Source organism: Tachypleus tridentatus, chromosome 5, assembly GCF_004210375.1.
Source record: "Tachypleus tridentatus isolate NWPU-2018 chromosome 5, ASM421037v1, whole genome shotgun sequence".
Taxonomy (NCBI): Eukaryota; Metazoa; Arthropoda; class Merostomata; order Xiphosura; family Limulidae; genus Tachypleus; species Tachypleus tridentatus.
Genome location: NC_134829.1, coordinates 32,159,289 through 32,174,667, shown reverse-complemented (window position 1 = coordinate 32,174,667; position 15,379 = coordinate 32,159,289). Strand labels below are relative to the sequence as shown.

Genomic DNA, 15,379 nt, shown 5'->3' with positions numbered 1-15,379 from the left:
GATATACATGCTGTATCAAGTTATAATGCAAATACTTAATGTTTGCAAATGTGCAGACAAACTTGTGTATATTATACCAAGCCTGTTGTGAAAGGGTTAATCAAGGACACAGCGACATGGTGGTAGACAATAAAATGTTGCATTCTTGTTTATAGAAGAATATTTGATGCAATTTACTATCAAGCATAATGAATTAGATAATTATGACCAGATAAAACTAACTTATTTTTATACTTAAAATATAGGTGTTTACTTCTTTTAACACACAAATATCTTGATTCTGCCAACTAACGAATGTTAAAAGATATTTTCACATTCAATGCATTGATCTATATACTCTACTAGCTTTGAAACACTTATGAACATGTAAATAGCAAGTGACCATTCTTCACCAATGGAACTGCATCACATATTGCAGAGCTAGCTCCCCCTGATTTTGGAACTCAATCCTCAATTTCAAGATATGATAGGGCCTAAAATGAATAACACTGGCAGTGGGGAGAAAGGATGGGAAGTGTGTGAGATGAGGTAGGTATCTATTAGAAATACAGTTTTAATGGAAGAAATTTGTAACTCCTGATGTGATCTTAACTCCTATCACACAAAGCTAAAATCTCACATAGAAAAGGTGGAAGGGCCACTGTAGGTGCTTAACAGTGAATCGAAGTGGAAAGCAGTGACCTAGAAATAACTAGTGTTGAGAGATGAAAACAAAGCACATATGTGGAATGCCACACGTTTTGAGCAGGTATGCTCTTCGTCCTGTAAGAAAGAAAGAAACCTAACACATTCTGAATGGTACAAACCATAGCCAGAAGTGGTGCAAGTTTGAATTGTCTTCCATCTCATAAAATACAACAGGAAACAGCCAGCTCCTGTAGGTAAAGAGTTACTACTTTATGAAACAAAAACAAGAAGTGAACTTGATACTGACACAAGGAGAAACAGAAGGATTTCTTTAGAATGATTAACCACCCTACTCAAGCAATAACTGAGAGGGAGCTGCAAATATAGCTGGCTGAGTCCAGTTCAGAATGAGCCAAAAGAAGCCAGTTGTGCATGAAATAGTGAAAATCCAACCCCAGAACATGAAGATGTTGAGCAAATGCCTGGAATAAATGAGAGGAAACATAAGGAGCTGAAGCAAATCCAAATGGTAAGGATCAAACATTAGTAACCCACCTCGAGATGGAAAAGTTGATCAGTTGGTTGTTGTTTGGAATTTACTGACACAAAGGAACTACACTATATATGCCAAACAACCAGTAACAAATTATAAACGACAGTAAAATTATTAAAATATGTAAATAGGAATTGTGTTTAAACAAAAAAAAGACCAATTTTTAAATTAAAAACTAAAATAGAATTAAAAAGGCCAATGTCCCATAAACATTTAAAACCACATCTGAGATGGACAGTATCACAACTGCCAATGATACTGTCCAACACTGGGGATGAACCCATGGTAAAGACATGTCTAAAATGGTGCCATTGCTCATGCATATAATGATTACATGACAGTAAAATGTAGACTATTGCAACTTGAGTGTCACACAGACCACACATTGGTGCATCAGTCCCAGATAAAAGAACACAATCAGTTAAAAAAAAACTGTGGCCAATACATAACCAAGCCAGATAATTTCCTCCTTCTGATCTTCATGAAAGCAAAATGGCCAAAGAGCAACAGAATGTTTGATATGGGAAAGCTTGTTATCACATTACTCATTCCAAGTCGACTGCCAAATGGTGCAGAGCCAAACCTTGAATACCAGACTGTACTCCATGTATGGAACAGACATGGACTGATAGCATCAGAGCAGAAAGAATAATTGCAGTGTCAGTGAGCTCATTCCAGTGAATACCAATATGGCCTGGTGTCCAGAAAAACTGGATAGAAGTAAGTGATAAAGTGAAATAGGCTAGTACGTTTTGAATATCAATGAGAACAAGGCAAGAATTAACATGAAGTGATTCCAGGACCAGTAGAGAACTAAGCGAGTTTGTACAAGTAGTACAATTCATGTAATGTATAGCTTTTATGTGATCCAGGGCAAGAGAAATGACACACAATTTGACAGTAAACACAGAAACTGTAGAGGGGATTCTATGTTCAACCACTGAACCACAACAAACTATGAGAGAGCCTACAGTGTCACCTGATTTCAAACCATCCCTATAAATAGGAGTAAAAGGATGGTTCTAATCATGAGTATCCATCTCCTTCAGATGACTCAAAGAAAGATCACATTTGGGGATGGTAATAAGCCATGATTGGATGGGCTAACCAGTGAATATTACAATGTCATCCAAGGACAGACCCAATTCAGCCAAATACATCTAGATATGAAGGCCAAAAGGAGAAATGGCAGACCATCTATTCTGAAAAACATAGCCCACTGAGGAAGGAAAACAAAATCCCAGGTGAGATACTGTGGTAAGGACTAAAGTTTTGAAATGTACAATAAAGACAGTTGCTAATGGCAGAGGTGTAGAGAAGGTTAATGAGACTCAGTTTACAAACTCTGGACTGGAGAAATGTGGAAAGCCCCTGTGAAGAGCCAAAGCTTCAGATGGTGAACAACGTCCAACACCTTAAAGGCCAAGGTCCTGGCAGAGCCATATACCAGTTTTGATCAAATGAGGGCATGACATACCTATGACACTCAAGACAGCCCTGAAAGCCTCCAAGTTCCTGTATAAAAGAATGGGAAAGTGTCAAACCCACACAAACATGAAACTGCTGGTCCATTAAAATTTTTTTACTAAAATAAACAAATGGTCTTGCAATCCATATGAGGAGGTCTTGCAAAATGCTGTACCTTCACATAGTATTGTAAGCCTTCTCAAGGGCAGAATATTAACACAAGATGTTGCTTGGCAGAGGCTTCTCTGATAGACATTTCAAGTCAAATCAGGTGGTCATCAGTGGAGCACTGTCATCAGAACCCACACAGAGAGGGCAAGAAGTAGAAGTTTGATTCAAGGAACCAAACAAGATAAGAACTATCCATCCTCTCCAAAATCTTACAGAGACAGCTCCTCAAAGATATTGGATGGTACTTTGAAGGTATCTTGAGATCCTTTCCGGGCTTAGAAAAAGGGAGGACAATAGTCCAATGCCAAGCATCAGGAAATGCATTCTCCTGCCAGATCTGGTTAACAGGAAAGATACACAGAATTGTAAGAATCAATCACCCATCCAAATTAGACTGCAAACCTTGATGGTTCTACTGTAATAAAGTGGCCATTTTTATTTATATGGAGGAAAACTGGACAGAGAGCCCTTCTGTTTTCAACTATGTTTCTCTTTATTAGAAGGTTTATCAACCTCTGTGGATCCTGTACTGGGTTAAGTGGGCAAGTCTCTCTCAGTAGATGAAGATTTCAGTGACTGAGGGCTTGAACAAATAATCATTCTACATCTTAGAGCCAAAGAAGAAGATGGACCCAGAAAAAATGCTAGAAGCCAGAGCCAAAGGAAATGAATCTGGGGAGCCACTGGAAGGAATGGGGGAAGAGAGATACGTGTTGACACTGACTTGTAAACTCTCTTAACCACGGAGGGCAAAAGATTCTTCATGTGGTTTGAAAATGACTCTGTCAGAGGCACAGAGAGATCTGTCTTCACTCTCATTGTAGCAGTGGAATGGAGTGCAGCAGCATGCATCTGAGATGGAGGCACAGAGACATCTGTCTGCACTCCCACTGTAGCAGCAGAATGGAGTGCAGCAGCATGCATCTGAAATGAAGTGGTGAACAGTAACTTTCGAGCAGTTGGGGTAAATGTTGTGAACCGTTTTCAAACACTGTACTTCTTTTTTTTTCTCACCCACCCTGGGCACGAACAAAAGTGACACCCATTACAATCAACACAATGAGGCTCTATTTTGCACTCATAAGCATCATAGTCTTTGCCACCACGAGTACACATCAATGTACCACAACATCATATATTCAAGTAATTGAATTGCTTACATTACAAACATCTGAGAGCTTCAGAATATATGGCTGTACTTTGCAAATTTAATAACATGCCTCCATATGACAGGTGGACATGGTGATGTAAGTGTCAAAAATAGGTCACTGGTCAGTAGCATAATTCCATCTTTGCAAAGTGGGGATATACCTCACTGCAGAACTCCTTGGATGGAGAAACCTAAGGTGACCTCTGACTTTGGGATGTTCTTCAAACCCCTCTTAACAATAACTTCTCTCAAGAAATTCAAAGCAGCATGGAGAGTAATCTCAATGGGTATATCCCAATGGGCTTCAAATGCAAGAAGAGTTCACAGTGTTTTAGAGTTGATGTTTTCACCAAGATGTACCCAGAATGTAGCGTTTTGACTGACTCAGGAGAGCCAGCATGCCCCTCTGGTCCCTTCTGAGTGAAAAAGGGAGACATTTGCCTAAAAAATTAATCTGATAAAGAATATCAGAAAATGAGATACAGATGTTGAATAAGTTGAAGCTTGGTGTTCAGAATCTTCAAGATGTGGTCATTTACTATGGTCTCTTTTTTTTATTATTTTATGTTTATTTGAAGGATCATTAATAAAGAAAGAATATTTCACTGCCCACTAACCCAACCCACCATGGAGCCCTACAATGCCAAACAAGGACACTGCAGCAGCACCAGGGTTTCATGAGCACTATATCTAAACACCAGCATCAGACACAATGTCAACAACACCTGTTGAGAATGTCCAATTCTGGTACTTGGTTGACCCTAGACCAAGTGGACCAGTGCCTGACCTTGGGGGGAGGGCACCCCAAGGCCAACCATCTACAGGAAATCAAATTCAAAGTGGCATGTTAGGATTGGACTTCTCAATCACCAGGATTCTCTCTTCCCCTTCATGGGTTGCCATATATGGCAAACACGTGGATGGACGTTTAGATCCCAGAGGATGTAAACTGAATGTACAGAACCTTCTCTGAGAGGTCCCCTCATCATGTACGAAAAGTCAAGATGGACAGACCAAAGATGAGAATGAGTTGCTGTAAGTGTTGGTGACATCCAATTATTTCTCATTTCATCCATATCCCAAGAGCAAATGCCTGCCTCACGGTGATAAAAGACTCCATGAGAAACTTGGGCAAGTAACAAAGCACTTACGGCAAGATAAATCTGTGATCAGCTTCCAGTCACTGTTTTTTTTGGGAGCAACTAAATGTTGGGAATAAAAACTTGTTGAAGAGTGGAGAACAAGTTTGACAGTCTACTGAGACAGTAATTCCTGAACAGCTTCCAACAGATGCTGGCTGGTAATGGGATTCTGGGGAAGAGGGAATCAACAAGCAACTTGAACCCACTGAGTAGTCACTGATACAAAGCTGAATAAAAACTGAGAAGAAAAGGCACCAAAGAAGGTTGAGAAAATAGTAATAGGTCTCATGTAGGGTTTCAACTGAGACAAACATGCAATAGTAATGGTAGTGGTAGACTGTTGATGCCACCAGTAGCTCCAGTTTTTCTGGGATTGTGTCAAAAACATTTTACTGCAGAAATGGGTTTGTCCTGAAGATAAGCCAATGATAAATGGGACCAATCCAAAATTGTATCATTATGAAGAAGATCCCAACAACAGAAAAACCACATATACAAAGCAAGAGCTGAAGATGAAAAACAAGCTAGTATGAAGATAAAGGAAAAGGTATTCCCGAAAAATCCCTCAGGATGCGTGTGGAGAGCTTTCAAGAAGGGGTACAGAGAAGAAAAGTACTACAACAGGTTGTAAGGGTAAGATATAGACTAAAATACTGGGCATGAGTCAGACTGACAGGTGATTTGGAAGGTGCTTCCACAACTTAAAACATGAAACCTAACAACTCTTGGTCCAAAAAGGGACAGTCACCACAATTGTATGAAAGTGCAAATTGATCTCATGTCTGCAGAGGATGAGGCATGGTAATTTTACTGCTTAATTACAAGGCAAATTGATCATCATGAACCAAAATATCAGGGGAGGGAAGATTAATTGTGGAATAAGGAAGGACATGGCTCATATGAAATAGAAGAATGGGATGAAATTTCACATTCTTGAAAAACATAATCCATAAAGACCATGTTATATCTAACTGATTCTTCATGTGGGTGATAGGAAAATACAGCAATATCAGTAGACAAAAATAAGTAATTGAAGTTCTCATCACTGGAACAGACTCAGCCTGTTCAGGAGTAACTGAGCAAGGTCCAGGGATAAAGGCTGGCCCATGTAATGTTTGATCTCCCAGATGATGAATGTTGATAATTCCACCATTGGATCAACTGCACCTTAGGCCCAAGAAAAAACACTAGTCACTGGTGTGTCTCCTGAAGGGGTAACATGAACTTCAGAATTCATTGCAAAGAAAAATGCAACAAATCTGAGTGATGAAAAAAACTAATGCAACTTGCACCAACTGATAAAATCTTAAAAACTGAGGAAACTGTGTGAATGAAAACTATGTAAATTAAAGAAAACCACTTCCTGAGGAAACATAAGTCAAACATAAATCATTAAACATCTGAATATAAGCACTTACAAATAGGAAGTGATGGTTTGGTAGAGGAGTATATGTCCATTACATGAGCATGTTATGCTCTTACTGGTGGTGAAGTGACACATGATGATTTGCACAGAACATGTTGTAATCTTTCAATTCCAGTAGAGTGGAGCAGAAAACTTATGACATGCATATAGCAAACATTTACAAACAGAGGACAGCTCTGAACAAAATCTGTTAATTTTATGACAGGGCACAAGTATGCTGTCAGAAATGTGAGATCTATCGAGGTATAGAATGTGACAAAACAAAATAAGAAAGTGTCAGAAAAGGTGGAGTGGATCCAAAGTTTTTTCATCTTAATTGTATTCATCTTCAGAAAAATTATCAGGTTAAAATATTTGTGTTTTTATTATAGTAAAGCCATATCTAGCTATCTGCTGTGTCCAGTGAATAAATCTGAAGACTTACCACTGGTCCACCAGGGGACGGTTGAAAATATTGACCAAATGTATGAATCTAGCTCCATGTTAATTAACGCCTGTACCTCCTTAGCAGATACGGACAAATCTGATGTTCGAGTAGTCATAACAAAAGTGTAGTCTACTGTAATGGAAACTTCAGTTTTGGCACACTAAATTGAGAAGTCATTATTAGTTACCATATAATTCAGTAATAATAAACAGATGCAAACATTTGAGACACTTGAATGCAAAATAGTAAAAGAAAACTGTTGAAAAAGGTACAAAGACATCACAAAGTACAAATGTAAACAGTAGTCACGTGCAAAAAACACAAATCTAAATGATTCTGTTCCATACAAGAAACTGTGGATTGACTGGGAAAGTCAGAGGAAGCTAGTTCTGTATATATATAGACGATACAATGCTGTTGATGGAGAGTGGTCACATGCTATATTCATGTTTGTAGTAGTACAAAATTTGTGGAGTACATAGAGTGGTGAGCTAAGAGTTAATTCTTTTTTTTTAGCAATGCTTAGGGGGTAGAAAGAAGATTGAGAGAGCTTTGTATAAGAGATAGTAAGACAATATCAGAATATATCAATAACTGATTTAGCTAAATGACATGACATGGATGCATGCAGATTCCAAGATAATTAAAGCAGAAGAGGCCCATCATACTTTTGAAATTTCCAGGTTTGGATTAAATCCCCCCTCATATATCAACAGTTACATTTACCAAAAACTGCATAATTTGCATTATTTCATCAACCATTCCCAAACATACATTTAACAATAAAGAGGAAAACAATACACACAAAAAAGTAATAGGTTGACATAATCATTTGTTCTAATGATATCAGAAAGCACTTAGGTTAAGGAATACTTAATATAAAATGATAAAACCCATAAAATCTGAGCATTTTCTAAAGATTAACCTTTCTTCTTCAATCTGCTCCTGAAAAAGAAAACCCATTTTTCAAGTACTTGGTTTATAGGTCTCATCATTTTGTGCTCATATGTTAAATATTTCTAATAAAGCTGAAACATATCTTTTATATTTTAGTCATAGCCTATGATCTGAACGTTAGCCCTCTTATATTCTATTGGCAAAGAAAGAAATCTGAAAAAAAAGTTAAACTTTATATTTGTGATAAACCAATATAATTTTTAAACAAAAATTCTTCTATTCTTCAAAATTTGAAACATCTTTAATAACAGACTTGATAAACCTTTGTTATTCAACATGAACTGCACAAAGTATCTTCTGGAAGCATTATACAGAGATTGTGTATGTTATATTAAAATGATTTTAGAACTTTACTATCTCATTATAATCCATATTGCCTCATCCATTCATGATCTACCTGACAACTGTGCATTTTGACAATTTTGAAATTATGCCCAAAAGCATAATTTCTACTGCAAAAGTTTCTATCAAAAGATTGTCATGTTCAAAGCTCACTAGTCCTCTCTGTATGTTTTCCATAACTCATAAAGCCTACAATGAAGAAAATTTCAATTACCAGATCACATAAAAATTTGTAGATGCAACATCTGATCACCTGACTGGTATGTTTTTATATGAAGTAAAATGAATACCAATATCATTATTGTTTTGGTATGTTACCTTTGAATGGATACATCATGGAATCAGCTTGTATATTGCTTTTCCAGATGGAAATAGTTCTTCATAATATGTACTATTTCCTGGGGAATGCAGATGACTTTTACCTCTGGCCTTTGAGTTTATAGCTCAAATATTAATTACTGCAGTTGGTGTGCATTTTTGAAGATCTTTTATGAATAGCGCAGGTGTTCTAAGTTGATCTATATTTCTTTGTTTTCCACTGTTATTAAGTACAAGAGGTATCACCACAATGGAAATTCTAATTGTTCTGTCTGAACACAATATTAGGATCTGAGTATGTAAATATTTTTCAATGAAAGTGTTGTAGCATTCCTTTTCCACAAGCAATCCAGTTTGGAGGAATTTCACTACATACAAAGATAACACAATGACAAAATTTAATTCTGGTACATACCGTTACCTTGAATTTCTACTGGCTGTGATTGCCACACTACTTACTGATTTACATATTCAAAATCTTAATATACTCACTCCTCTGTACTCATCATAACAACTACAGCATCACATGTAATTTTCAAAGGATAAATGTAATTTATACATACATATTTTTATAACATAAAATTGGATTGCTCAAATAATTATAGCACCACCTTCTCTACATGTGAAAATATGAATCTTTTAAGACTTGTTCTGAAACATACAAAAGCTAGGCATACTGAATATAAAAAAGTTGCTCTATTTTCCTTTTATATTAATGGCTTCTGTTCTCTCTATCCAGTTTCAGATGAACTTTAATATTTTTTACATTCATTTTTATTTTTTTTCCTTTCAAAACCTTTGTTGTGATTGTAAAATTCTGACACAGCAAACTTATGTAGCAAGTATAAACAAGAAACAACTACTGTCAAAATTGTTTATTACAGAAACACTGAAGTATAAGTATCATAATGAAGTTGTCATTCTTATGGAAATTTCATAACCATTCTGATCAAGCCAACTACCCAAAACTATTTGTTAGTTTATAGTATAAAAAATCACTTAGTTTTTGCCATTACATTTTATTTTTCAATATTTTGGGCAATAAACTATAAATAAGTTTTATCCTAAGAACTATAGCTTAACCCACCAAAATTTTATCTATTTATATAAAGTGGTTAGAGCAAATAATAGAAACACTTATTTAATATCTGTGTTTTACTTGTTAATACAGAGTTGATCCTCAGTTAACAGACAATATATAATAAAAATACACAAAACTATGAAACAAGGTTTTGTGCATCACAAAAACATTTTTTTTAACCATTTATTGATCAAAGATTCTTCTTGTTGGTGAAATTTGATTCAAAGCTTGGTTTCAAGAACTGACAACAGAGACTTGACAAAACTTATGTCTGGTGACTGTGGTCACAAAGCTAGGAGCTTAAACATTTCCTCAATTTCTCTGAACCTATCTTTAACAATCTCAGCAGCATTAACTGGTTTATTGTCTTCTTAGATGAGACTATCTCCATTTGGAAATAAAGTGTTGATTGTGAGGTAAATGTAGTCTGCAATAAGAGCTAAGTACTCATTTAACATCACTCCACCTATCAAAAGATGATAGTCTCTGAGTTAATCCAACCAAAAGATGTTTATATAAACATTAGCATTCAAATTCCCTAACTAATGACACAAGACCAGATATGAAGCCTTTTTAATAGAACACAGCTCTGAGAGTATTCATATTCACTGAAATATTTAGTGACTACTTAATACAGTAAACTTTTGTATTCATCAGATTCCCACATCATTATAATATTTGCAGCACCTTCCCATGAGAAACTTTCCTGTGGGAACGAGGTTTGTACTGAAAGAGAAACTAACACTTTTCTGTACAGAAAACAACATAATACATCAAATTATAGATGAAAAGCTTGGCTTTATATTGTTTATAAATAATATAGTATTGAATGTCAGTAACAGCTACTGATAAATACTGAGAGGAAGTGACAGGTGGGAGTGACATCTGACTAATGTTCTATTTGATGGCTATCTAGCCAAACAAAACTGAAGGCTAGGAAAATTATACTTTGCCTGAGTGGTAACGACATTAAAATGATAACTCACTTTAAATTTTCTACTTCTTGGAGGAGTGGTAAATAAATTAAAGAAGATACATTTCTCACACTAGGGGAAACATTTTTATTACTGCATTATAAAATTGAAAACTTAATTACTATTAAACTATGGATCATTAGCTACACTTTTATTATATACTAATTGTTATAAGATGAACACTAAGTAGTTTAACTAAAATTTGAATGTAATTTACTAAAAACGTTGTGACATGTAGAGTGAAGAAGGTACATGGCAAGAGGGAACACATAAAATAAGGAAAAAGAAATCCACAAGTTTCTTTTAAAAAATTCTCATCAATGCAAGAGTTTATACCTAGTCTTATATCCTGCATACATTTAGGCAAGGCAGAAAACATTCACGAACTTAGTTTTTAGCAACCATCCAAAATAGATATACTTACTTCCACGACATGCTTGAAAGAAAAACATCTTAGGTTTCCCCTGTAATAACGGGCAACTTTCATTGTTAAAACAATCAAGTATTTTCTCTATTCGAATCTCTTCTGCATCTGTACCATAAACAATATCATATTCTCCATGACTTAATATGATCACAACACAGGAATCTACATGCTCATGTTCTGGTTTTTTTGAGAATGCTTCAACGACATCAATAATTTGCTGTATTCAAGAATCAGAAAATACCTGTACGTAAATTAACAGCACGCTATCAAAATCCTCAACTATGAATGTATATATCAATAAACAGGAGAGAAAATGAGAGTAAGTGTAATCTTTATAAACATTTATAGAATAATTAAGGAATGACCAGCACAGTAAGTTTCATTTTACAAATTACTGTTTAGTTATTGTTTTCATTAACTTTTATGTTTTTGAATAATTTATTTCACAAGTAGCTTTCACATTAACATACTGCAATATGTGTTGTAACCAACTGAAGTTAACAGTTTCATATAATTTATGACCAGGTTACTAAACAGCATGTTTGAATCTCAAAATTTATATTTTTCTTCACACATCAAATAGAACAAAACACCAATACTTTAGTTCCCTTACCTGAGATGTCAGATCCGTTTTTAAAGTTACTTCATACCCAATTTCATGGAACACCATATTAAGTTTTCTGGCATCTCCTTCAGAACCATACCTTTCATCCATTAGTTTTTGAAAGTCAACATTGTTAATAATTAAACAGTATCCTCGTGGGCATGAAGACATTTTATAGCACTAGACAAGAACAATACTTAAGTTTTACAAATGTCAACGAACAACACCATACCTCACATTTTGTTCATAATTTTAATATCTTAAACATAAATACTCATGAGCAAATAACATAGTATTTTTACACCCTGCCCTCTTATTCTACTGATTGACTTTTTTTTTTAAAAATACTAATTAGCTCCACTCTTCATTCACATATTTTTGTCAAACACTACATAAAAATAAAAGAATGCAAATAAAACTCTGATGACCTTCATTATTCTATCTTTTTTAAATCTTATTTGCTTATGCATACTTAATAAAAACTAATTAGAATCAAGTTTATGTCTGTACAATTGTCATAATTAAAAACACTATGAAATAGCAATGAAAAACTATACATTTTAAGAATTTGTAAGTTATGAGATAGGCTTATAGAAAACTGAACACAACTTGCTGATTAAGTAAATATAGATAACATATACTAGAAATCAAAGGCTTACCAAATAAAAGCTAAAAATAATATAGAGTAATAACTTTCAACTTTGTATGTGACAATGAACAACAATGCTCATATTGGTTAAAACTATATTTATGTAATTTAGCCTGATAATTAAATAAATTTGTATGCTCAGAAAAAATAAAAAGCAAAAAAATTATGGTGTTTTCCTTTCTATATTAGTTAGGAATAAAGGAAACAGTTAATTTTATTATTAGTAGGACAATTATTGGTTTTATACCCTGTGTAAAATTCATAAGTGAATTGTTTAAAACATATAGACTTACATCAGAACCTTCTCTCCATCTGGTGGCAGGTTTTACACGTAGTTGATTAATTCCTTGGTTATCTGGCTGGGTATGGCCTATATATGAAGGAAACAACTGTGTTTTTCAGTTCATGTATTTTTCAACCTCCATATTATGGTGACTCCAAAAATATCAAAACAAATTAAGAAAAAAAAATATTTCTATAGTGTTTTTGTAATACAGATTGTTTGGAATGTCACTGTGCACTTATATACTTATTAACACACGTTTCAATATAGAATACAGGAGGTAAATATGAATGACAATTATAAACAATGTTGAAAGTGACCCCTGTTGGCATCAACACAGGCTTGGATCCTCCTTATTTTGTTTTTAAACACTGCTATCAGTTGCTGGCTTGAAATACACTGAATAAAATATGATTACAAAACTGCACAGTGACTTTCCGAAAACCCTGTATTATAAAAAAAACAATACAATTTTTCACACACATACACATCACAGGCATTTAATGGAATAACACCACATAACTCATCAAAAATACCCTGATCCATACAATGATTTTATTTATTTGTATTTTGTACTATGGATGTAATTTTATGTTTCAGACAGTATGAAAAACCTACATCAAAGTGCTAAATCAAACATATTGCTCAGTTTTACCAATAAGCCAAATTAAAACTAATGAATATACTTTAATACATTTGGGGTCAGGAAACAAAAAGAATATTAAATATGCAGGAAACTAAAGAATGGAGCAGATCTGCATCTTCACACTAAACACGATGTACTGAAGAAATTTAGTTGTACTGCACAATGTTTTGCATTCAGAATGAAAAATGTTAAGTTATTTAGCCATTATAAACATATTACATTTTTTTGGTACTGTTTCAGCTGTTGCTTACCGCTGTGTAAACAATTTGATACACAATGGTTTGTTTTTTTTTGACTGGGTAAAATTAAGCCCTTCCATCTATAAAAAACACTCGAAAATCACAAATTCAAGACAATTGTAAAACTTCTGTGAGAAATATTTATTTTAATGTATTAAATATAATGATGACATAATATTTTTACTTGTACACTATGAAGTGCAATAGGTTGCAAGAAACTACACTGTGGGTGTGTTTGTCATGGATGGTAAAAATTGCTTAATGTTTAGTATGAGTACATTGTTGTATACCTGTCAGACATTTTCAGAAAAGGACACAGGCACAATAGCCTTCCTCACAAATAAGCAGATATACTTGCTTAGAGGGTGGGTATTTTTGCTAGTTGTATCTAGTACAGGATGATTGAAATTAAACCTTCCACAATAAAGAAGTGTTTCAGTTACATAAAACACATCAGGGTTTTTTCATTCTTCTATCACTACATTTTAAGACACATAATTCAACTATATTTTCTTAAGTGTTGCACAGCTACATTTTAAAAGCATGGAATTTGAGGCACTATAATAACCTCAACAACTTTTCATTTTTAAAAGTAATACCAGATACTTCAAGTTTACTCTTCAATTCCACAATCAATACCTTTTCTCCATAAGGATGTTAAAATCTAGTGTTACTTCACGTACAGTAGCTACTTTATCTCACCTATTTCTCTTACACTCATATCCAGTCCACCAGTGAAATTATTAAATGTTGATAGTTGTGAAATAGATGAATCATTTTTAAAATTTGGTTCAAGAATCAATGCTGCATTGTAGTGTCCAGTTTCCAATAAGATTTCAACAAATTTTTCAAAAGCATCTGGTCCTCTCCGAGGCAAGTCCAGCAGCAATTTGTGCTTTTGGTCTACTTCAGTTCTTTCTGCCTATGAAAATTAAAACCACACAATAAATAACTTCGTAAAATATACACTGTGCATTTTTATGTTAAATTTCAGCATTTTAGGTTTAAATTTATTGCATTAATGAAAATAATTTTTCAAATCCAAGTAAGGTTCATTCTAAGTTTATTTACATACAACAGTACTGGTGCTGTTACCTTTAGTTCATTAAAAAGTATTTCTTACTACACATATATTGCATACTAAATACCTTACTAATGATTTGTTTTTCAATCCACAAGTTCCTCTTCACCCAAACATGGATAATATTGTTCAACTTCCTATAGATTTCATACTGTTTTTACATATAATCTTTCCAACTTGTTAATACTAAATATCTGTTGGCTAATCACAAAGATGAAAATAACCACTCACTTTAACCTCCATTATTAAAATATAAAATTACATACATTCTTTGCTTCAAATAAGCGAGAGTTAGTAAAATTACTTAATCTTTAATACGAATTTTATCATAAAATATATAAGCAACCTCCATAACAGTTGATACAATTACAACTTAATTGTACAAATATGTAAAACATAAAAATATAACATATTTATCACAGAGATACACACAACAAACCAATCAAAGCAATGAGGATACTCAATCTATCAGAAACTAAAATGACTGATGCAAAACCAGAAAGTAAGTTACAAATTCAATAATGGATTAGAATCTTGGTTCTAGAACACAGACTGTACTATATCCCAGGACTATTTACTGCATATCACTGTGCACTTTATACAGGCTTTTTAAGTTTAAATTAACATGGTAACTTGGTACTGAAAAAAAGGGGCAAATGCATCAAGTTGAGGCATACCCCACTTGGAATATAGCCACAGGAAAACCTGATGATTTAAAGACCACTCTGTGGGAAAAGGTTGAATGCACACACAAAGAGATGTATCCCATGTGTGTGGGCCCAACAAAGGAGATCCAAGGATGAATCTCAGAAGAA

At 34.2% G+C, this 15,379-nt stretch overlaps 1 protein-coding gene across 9 annotated transcripts in view; it reads right to left on the bottom strand.

Annotated features, from left to right (window-relative positions):
* The window catches only part of LOC143250851 (caspase-2-like), a 43,868-nt gene that overhangs the window by 9,006 nt on the left and 19,483 nt on the right, over positions 1 to 15,379 (bottom strand). For 5 of the 9 annotated variants that reach the window (XM_076501947.1, XM_076501946.1, XM_076501950.1 and 2 more), the window contains 4 exons: positions 14,186 to 14,405; positions 12,609 to 12,685; positions 11,676 to 11,846; positions 11,060 to 11,279 (listed from right to left, as the gene is read on the bottom strand). In XM_076501947.1, the coding sequence (XP_076358062.1) occupies positions 11,060 to 11,279; positions 11,676 to 11,846; positions 12,609 to 12,685; positions 14,186 to 14,405 (688 nt within the window). Of the gene's footprint in view, positions 1 to 7,150; positions 8,949 to 11,059; positions 11,280 to 11,675; positions 11,847 to 12,608; positions 12,686 to 14,185; positions 14,406 to 15,379 lie in introns of those variants that run through there. The other 4 variants (XM_076501953.1, XM_076501952.1, XM_076501954.1 and 1 more) reach the window with 2 other exon arrangements.